The sequence below is a fragment of the Zootoca vivipara genome, chromosome 2 (genome assembly GCF_963506605.1).
Source record: "Zootoca vivipara chromosome 2, rZooViv1.1, whole genome shotgun sequence".
NCBI classification, from domain to species: Eukaryota; Metazoa; Chordata; class Lepidosauria; order Squamata; family Lacertidae; genus Zootoca; species Zootoca vivipara.
Genome location: NC_083277.1, coordinates 12,124,982 through 12,133,931, shown reverse-complemented (window position 1 = coordinate 12,133,931; position 8,950 = coordinate 12,124,982). Strand labels below are relative to the sequence as shown.

Here is an 8,950-nt window from a genome sequence, read left to right as displayed (position 1 = left end):
ACTTTCAACCTAACCGACCCGGGGGCGTCGCACCTCTCACAGCCACCGTGCTGCGAAATGACCCCTCATGGAATTATAACAATCCAGATCATACCTGGTGTTTGGAGGTTTTTACCAGGGCAATCCTAGAGGGGATCCGGGCAGCCGGGAAACGGGTAGTAAATTGGACCAAGGTCCAAGCGGTCCAACAAGGGCAAAATGAACACCCCTCTGACTATTTCAGTAGACTAACAACAGCGATAAAAACATGGGGAGGAATAAACCCAGAGAGTCCCGAACATGAAATTATAATTAAGGGGTTCTTCAAGGACCAGGCCACCCAGACATAAGGAAGGCCCTGAACCTCCAGATAGGATATGATGGAAAGCCAATTGGTGAAATTCTGTCCATTGCAAAGACCATCTTCAACTCACGGGAAGAGAAAACCAAGCGTGAGGGGTCAGCTGAGGAAGAAAGGGTGTTGGCCCTCAACATGGAACCTAGAGGGTTCCGGGGAAGAGGCATGGTCCGGGGAAGAGGTAGAGGAGGCGCACCACCAGTAATTCCCAGACCGTGGGGACCCAACACGGGAGGGTGCTACAATTGCGGGGAAGAAGGCCACATCAAAAAATTCTGTCCGTATCTCTCCGGCCCGAGTTACTACCCGCCACAAGCTCCCTACGGAAACCCCCCCACCGGCACTTTCCCACCTCAGCCGGCATCCGGACCTATGTCCCCAGGACAGCGATACCCCTCCAATTCTGGGATCCGGCAAATTGCCCAGGTCACCAATCCCCGGCCCCTTTCAGGGTATCAGACTCAAGCTCCACAGTACGGAAACTCATTCCAGCCTAATCCGGCCTCTTCAGCCCCATCCGTCTTGCCTGGAGGGCAGAACTATTGACAATCAGCCGGGTATCCCACTCAAGCCTCCGCACTTTGCCCGGTCCTCGCCTTGTCACCAGAGGACCCAGTCTGTACCCTTAATATAGACGGACAATCCTATGATTGCCTGCTGGACACGGGAGCCACCTTTTCTACCCTGTCGGATAGTCACCTCAAACCAGGAAGAGAAACTCGCAAAGTGTTTGGATTAGATGGGATACCCCGAACCTGCCCCCTTTCTGAGCCAGCAAAGGTAAAGCTAGGACCTCTGTTAGCGGAACACACCTTCCTTTTGACTAACAGCCCGGTGAATATGCTAGGCAGGGACCTTCTCTGCAAGTTGCGCGCTACCATTCAGTGTAATAAGGAAGGAATTTATCTGCACCTCCCTGAAGAATCACTCCTGGCCTTCCAAGGCATCGTGGAGGAGGCGAAAATGGGCCACCAATTCCCGGACTTGCCCCTTGAGCTCGAGTTAGAAATGCCCCCGTGGCTCTGGGGTACCGAGTCTACTTCGGTCGGACTCCTAAAGTCAGCCGCACCTGTCAGGATCACCTACCGCACGGACGTACCTTTCCCCTGCACAAAACAATACCCGCTCCCTAAAGAAGCTATAGATGGCCTTACGCCGATGATACAGGACTTCCTAGACCAAGGAATACTGGTACACACCGCCTCCCCTTGTAACACCCCGGTGCTCCCAATCAAAAAACCGGGAGGGGAAGGCGCACCTGTCCGTTATCGCTTTGTTCAGGACCTCCGCCTGGTAAACCAGTTCGTGATCCCCCGCCACCCTGTCGTAGGCAACCCCAATTCTCTCCTAAACGCCATCCCGCCCGACACAACCTGGTACAGTGCAGCGGATTTGTGCTCAGCTTTTTTCAGCATCCCGGTGGCCCCAGAAAGTCAGTTCTTATTTGCGTTCACATGGGGACCAGGTCAACTAACCTGGACTCGACTACCCCAGGGATATGTGGAATCACCCGCAATCTTCTCTGCGGTCCTCCACCAAGATCTGCAGGATGTAGTCCTTCCAGGGGGATCCATCTATCTCTTGTACGTAGATGACATTTTATTGTGCTCTACTAGTGAGGAAGCATGCAGAATGGACACCAAGTACCTGCTCATGGAACTGGCACATAAGGGACACAAGGTGTCACCTAAGAAATTGCAATTCTGCAAACAAGAAGTGAAATACCTAGGCCACATCCTGGGGGTTGGCACTAGAAGCCTAGCTACTGACAGGATTGAGGCAGTCACAAAGATCCCATTGCCTCAAACGAAAAGACAGCTCAGAGGGTTCCTAGGGATGGCTGGATTCTGCCGATCATGGATAGCGGGTTACGCTGAACTCACCAAGCCCCTGACAGCTATGACCCGACAGGACCACCCCGATAAACTCCAATGGAGTGAGGAAGCCTATGCCTCCTTTGAGCGAATAAAACGGGAACTCCGCTCAGCTCCCGCCCTGGGACTCCCGGACTACCGTATCCCCTTCAATCTATATGTCCATGAACAAATGGGGGTCGCATCAGGGGTCCTCACACAACCCTTTCGCGATCGGGAAAGACCAGTAGCCTACTACAGTCTTCAGCTAGATAACACAGCTAAGGGAACTGTCAACTGTCTCCGCGCTATAGCTGCAACAGCCGCACTCCTTGAGAAAGCTCAGGAAACTGTATTAGGACATGAAATCACCATACACGTGCCACATGCGGTGTCCGTTCTCCTTACAATGAAGGGTTCGCACCACTTCTCGAACTCACGATTAAACCGCTATGAGGCCTTACTTCTGACCCCCTCGAATGTAACGATCAAATGAGTTACCTCCCTCAATCCTGCCACCCTTTTACCACTACCAGATGATGGCACCCCTCACCATGATTGTGCGCAAATAGTCCGTCAAGCAGAAAAACCCCGAGAGGATTTAGATCACCTCCCCCTGCCAAATCCGGACTTAATTCTGTACACCGATGGCAGCTCAAGAATCATAGATGGAGAAAGGAAGTCGGGGTATGCAGTGGTCTCTGATTTTGAAATAATAGAAGCCAACCCAATCAATCCACAGTATAGTGCCCAAGCGGCTGAGCTCGTAGCCCTCATTAGAGCCTGTGAAATTAGTGAAGGCAAACGGGCCACCATCTACACAGACAGCAAGTATTGTTTCGGATTAGTTCACACCACGGGACAAATCTGGCTCCAAAGAGGCTTCCTGACAGCGGCTGGTTCCCAAATATCCCACGCCGCCCTTGTCGAAAGGCTTCTAAATGCTATTCACCTACCGGAGGCGATAGCTGTTGTGCATTGCAAAGCACACACAAGAGGGAGGGATCCCATATCCAAAGGGAATAGCCGGGCAGATAGAGCGGCTCAAATGGCTGCACTCCAACCTCCTTTGGAGGGAATGGACTTTCAGTGCATCCAACTCCCAGCTGATTTAGACCTGAGAAATATCTATGAGACTACAACTGATGAGGAACTGGCAAAGTGGATCTCTATTGGTGCGTCCGAAACCGAAGGAGTTTGGACTTTGCCTGATGGTAGACTAATTTTACCCAAGGCTTGGACACCAAAGTTTGCAAGGATACTTCACCAACAAACCCACTGGGGAAAGGGAAAAATAACTGATTTCATCCAACGGTATTGCTATGCGCCGGGGACTGCAGCCGCGGCCGTAGCAGCTACCAAAAATTGTGTCACTTGCCAAACCTTTAATCCGAAGCGAGAACCTAAACGACCCCCAGGAGCCAGACCTTGGGCTTTCGTCCCCTTTGAAACCCTGCAATTGGACTTTATTGATCTTCCACCATGCCAGGGATTCAAGCACGCTTTAATCATTGTAGACAAGTTCTCCCATTGGGTAGAGGGATTTCCTACCCGACGGGCGACAGCCTCTGTAGTCGCTAGAACTCTGATTCACGAGATCATACCTAGATATGGAATCCCCCGTAAACTGGACAGCAATCAAGGAACCCATTTCACTGCAGAGGTGGCCCAACATGTTGCCCAGGCGCTCGGTATCAAGTGGGAACTACACACCCCTTATCACCCTCAGTCTTCTGGCCAAGTAGAACGCATGAACCAAGAGATTAAGTTGCAACTTGGAAAACTCTGCAGTGAAACGGGACTGAAATGGGTGAATGCCCTACCTCTCGTTCTACATAATATTAGATGTGCTCCCACAAGAACCCTAAAACTATCCCCATATGAGCTCCTGTTCGGGAGACCGCCACCAGTCTATACAACACAATTCCCGCTTGCTGAGTTGGACACGGGGGAAGCGGAACTCACGACATATGTCATCCAACTTCAGAAACAATTACAGCGACTTCATGCCTATGCTGCTGTAGAGGGACAGAATCTGCCTGTAGATGTTTCGGCCCATTCCTTCCACCCAGGAGAGTGGATCTTAGTTAAGGTGTTTCATAAGCAGACACTTCAACCCTCCTGGGAGGGACCCTTTCAAATTCTCCTCACCTCTCCTACCGCTCTAAAAATAGGGGAGAAGAGCTCCTGGTTGCACCACACCAGGTGCAAGAAAGCCGAACCGCCACCAGACTCTGAGGGGGACGGGGAGGGGGAGGACTGTACCTTTGACAAACCCCCAACCCTCCCAGCTCCTGACCTAGAGGACAACGAGCCTGACCCGGCTCCTTTGCTCTCACCTCCGGACCCAGATCGGGGCCAAGATCGGGCTCTACAGACCGGACCTGACGATCGGGGCCAAGATCGGGCTCTACAGACCGGACCTGACGATCGGGGCCAAGATCGGGCTCTACAGACCGGACCTGACGATCGGGGCCAAGATCGGGCTCTACAGACCGGACCTGACGATCGGGGCCAAGATCGGGCTCTACAGACCGGACCTGACAATCGGGGCCAAGATCGGGCTCTACAGACCGGACCTGACAATCGGGGCCAAAATCGGGCTCTACAGACTGGACCTGAAGAAGACCTTGCCGCTACACCTTTGTGGGACAATTGGACCTCTGAAATTGTCCCAGATCCTACCGCAATCAAGCTGCGCCTGAAACGTCAGTGATACCCCCTCGACGGCGCTTCGATCCTGCTTCCTGCCGTCGCTTTGCTTCGCTTCGATCCTGCTTCCTGCCATCGCTTTGCTTCGCTTCCATCCTGCTTCCTGCCGTCGCTTTGCTTCACTTCGATCCTGCTTCCTGCCGTCGCTTTGCTTCACTTCGATCCTGCTTCCTGCCGTCGCTTTGCTTAGCTTCGATCCTGCTTCCTGCCGTCGCTTTGCTTCACTTCGATCCTGCTTCCTGCCATCGCTTTCGTTCCTGCTGCCTGCCGACGCCCAGCTCCAGTTTGACAGCTGTCAGCCGCTCGTTCTTCTCCGCCACGTTTTGACAGCTCCAGTTTGACAGCTGTCAACCGCTCGTTCTTCTCCGCCACGTTTTGACAGCTCCTGTTTGACAGCTGTCAACCGCCCGTTCTTCTCCGCCACGTTTTGACAGCTCCTGTTTGACAGCTGTCAACCGCCCGTTCTTCTCCGCCACGTTTTGACAGCTCGCTCTTTTTGACTAGTCTGACAACGCCCGTTTCTGATACCCAACCAAACAACCCCTACGCAGGCCAAACCCCCCGTGAATTGGACATGGAACATACCCTTTACTTATTCACCCTCCTCCTCTTTGCCCCAGCTACCAAGCCATTGTCGGACCAGTGCTCCGGTCTGCAGACGAACTATCGCTTTCTCGACTACCATACTGCAGACCTTGGAGGCAACCAGAACCCGGACCGAGTGGGCGACTTCAATTTTTGTCTCCCGGAATCCCGAACCCTTCTTCGTCACTCCTTGGTCCCTAGACTCAGTGGGACCCAATACTGGGAACTTTTCATACGAGACCGAAATTACCAACGCATTGGATCTGCAAATCTCACCATGGAACAGCAATACTACCGACTTCACTGTACCAATGGGTCGCATCTACTTTATGGGCAAAGGGACATCCTCCGCTACCCGAATTGGACTGAGATGGAAAAGGGAGGTGTCAACCACGTTTACACTGACAACCACCACCCGTCGGAAAATTTGATATTCGGGTTCCAGTGCCTCCTTTTGACCCAGAAACCAGAGAAACCTCAATTACAAGGAGTTTGTCTGAGGCGCTTCTGTTGTCTGTGGAACTTGGGACATACCTTGGGGTGGAAGGGAGGAGAATACCTTGAGGGTTGGTATCACCCTGTAGGACCTTCAAACATGTCCCCGGTATGGGACCACGTTGGACCGCAACGATGCGGGGGAATCGCCAAGAACGCTACCCTCCTAAACACCACTGACCCTCTCCATCCTATCGGAACAGCTCCTAGGCAGCTCGGCGAAAACCCCACTCTCGAGGAACCGGACCTGCTCTCCTCCTGGGGCAAGAACTCTTACCTCCAACTCCTTAGCCAGGTGGCCAAGGAGGCACCTCCACAGGATTGTTGGATTTGCGCCCACGCTCCAAGCCACATGCGACAAGGACTGCCTTTGGTACCAGTACCCGTCACCCTAGAGCAATTCCGCTCCGGGGATATGACGTCCTGGAATCTTACCGCTATGAATCTTACTCATCAGTACCTGTACCTCACAGGCCCAACTAAGGGCCCCCTCTGTCGGCTCTTCACCGGTGATGGGGCCCACATAGGAACCAGCACCTGCGCTGCCAACATTGAGCTCCACACTTCCGGGCAGGCAACAGTCTCCTCACGTCTAGGTTCTCACATTTACCCTAATCTCTCAATGGCATGGATTGCAGTGGTTGGCCGTCCTTCTGAGAACTCGACGGACAATCCAGACCCCTCGCTCTTGCGACCCTTTGCATCCGGGAGGATGGAATCTTACCTCTCAGGGTTATTCTGGGTATGTGGGCATCGCGCATACAGCTGGGTGAGCCCTCATATGTCTGGTTCCTGTTTCGTTGGATACATTGTACCCGGAATCCGAATCACTCGCAACTTACCGGCCGGAAGGCAAAGGAACAGGAGAGAACAGAAATCCCTCTCAGATCTCTCCGACGTGGCGGCTAACGGTGAAACATGGGGCAGGGCATTATTCCCTGCATATGGAGCGGGCTCCAACCATGTGGACATCCTTAAACTCACTGATGTACTCTTGAAATTCATGCAGGAAGCAGAACAAATCACGGATTCCCTCACCACAGAACTGTCACAGGTACGCCAACTCTCGATTCAGAACAGAATTGCGACGGACTTCTTGTTGTCTAGTGAGGGTGGGACCTGTGCTCTAATTGGCTCTGAATGCTGCACGTTCGTGACAGACCAAACCCTAAACATAACCGGACACCTAAACAACATCCACAAACTGGCAGGACAACTTGAAGCGATTCAACATGAGGGACTCTCAGATTTTGACCTATGGGGCTGGCTCCCCAACTTAGGATGGGTAAGGTCTATACTTAAGGTGATTATTTCAATATTAGTTATTAGTGTTTTATGTGTGTCTATGTGTTGCTGTGCCTTACATTGTGCTAATCCTTGTTGTGCCCTACTCCATTGCTTTCCCGAGAGAAACCCCCCTCAACTGTTCCCACTGAGAGCCTATTCAACAAATACCGGTCCCTTCCCCGAGTATGTCCAAATGCGACATCTTGGGGAAGGTGAATATCAAATCACTGAAATATAGCTACAGGGGGTGCAAGGGGGTGCGGAGAAAAGATTCGTGGTTCTTTCAGAACTCGTCACGAATCTATCTCCGAGTGGGCGACTGTTAGGGAATTTTACGGGGGGGGGGCATCCAAACGAGGCTTCGTTTGGACCTCAGAGGAAACCCTAAGAGGACCCCGCCAGACCATGCCCCAAACCTGTAGACACGTCGCAAGTAACCCCAACCCATGGGAATGAGCCCTGTTGAAATAAAGGCTTCTCTCCATTCCCGCTTCTCCCTCTCCCCCGTATAACCCTTTCTATATGATAGTAACATTGTCACAACTCATGAATGAAACCAAGTTATGAATGTAGCGAAAATTATGAATGAAACCCCTTCTCCTGTCCGCTGCGTCTTGGCCAATCAGACAATTGCAATCTCTCTGCAGAGCCCAGCTCAGCTAACTCTGCACGCTCGAGTAAGCTGCTGACGAGGCGATGACAGGAGAACAATCACTGACAGTTCTTCGAACCTTCGGAAGCTAGTAATCTAATTAGAACTTGCTACATTGTATCCAAGCGACTCAGGCAAAGAACGAGACAGTGAGTCCAGATAGGGGAACTCAGGAATCTTTATTAAATCATATAAAATCACTGCAAGCATGGATTTTATTGGAACCAATGTTCGTTTGACACAGGCACTGAGGCCTCACAAAGACCCCAGGCTTCGACATAATCCCCGAAGCGTAGAGTCACGTACACAGGAAAATGTCCCCTCCACCTTGAACACAAACCCATCAGGCATAATCCTTGGATATCCTTCCTTCCTGGGTCTCACACATGCCAGGGGCTAAGTACACCGGAGTTCCATTGTCACCTCCTATCTGGACATGTCTGGAACCTTTCCCAATACTCATCTTTGCGGAGATCTCAATGCCTGGACCATCAAGTGACCCATCAGGGGGTCGTTGTCTGTTCCTCCCTTTGCATAAATCTTGTTTATCTTGTTTACCCATATGGAAATGTGTCCTGTACCCTCCCCTCTCATGACGTTTCTGTGATGTATCAATGATGTATGTATGACACTTTCTGCAATGTTTTCTGGGACGTTTGGGGAAACCTTTAAAAGTTGTTGTAAGCTTTTGTTCGGGGTTCATTCTCTGCATTGAACCTGCTGCGCAGCAATAAACCTTGGTGTTTTTGCTTCAACATCTGGCTGGCCTCCTTCCTTTGCTATCCGCAGTCACCGCAGGCCCTCGCCTGACGAGCTGGGTGTCCGGCTGCCTCGCACCCAGATTTTGCCCTAACACCTCCGCTTAAAGACCTCCAAAGAAGGAGACTCCACCACACTCCTTGGCAGCAAATTCCACTGCCAAACAGCTCTTACGGTACTGTCAGGAAGTTCTTCCTAATGTTTAGGTGGAATCTTCTTTCTTGTAGCTTGAATCCATTGCTCCGTGTCCGCTTCTCTGCAGCAGCAGAA

At 51.8% G+C, this 8,950-nt stretch overlaps 1 protein-coding gene across 1 annotated transcript; it reads left to right on the top strand.

The window, feature by feature from the left end:
- The first annotated feature begins 342 nt into the window (after window positions 1-342).
- Window positions 343-8,731, top strand: LOC132591616 (uncharacterized). The gene is made up of 4 exons (XM_060270952.1): window positions 343-2,606; window positions 2,688-3,365; window positions 5,523-7,036; window positions 8,711-8,731. Exons 1-4 carry the CDS (start codon window positions 1,178-1,180, stop codon window positions 8,729-8,731), a joined length of 3,642 nt encoding a protein of 1,213 aa, XP_060126935.1. The 5' UTR covers window positions 343-1,177.
- The last annotated feature ends 219 nt before the right edge of the window (window positions 8,732-8,950 follow it).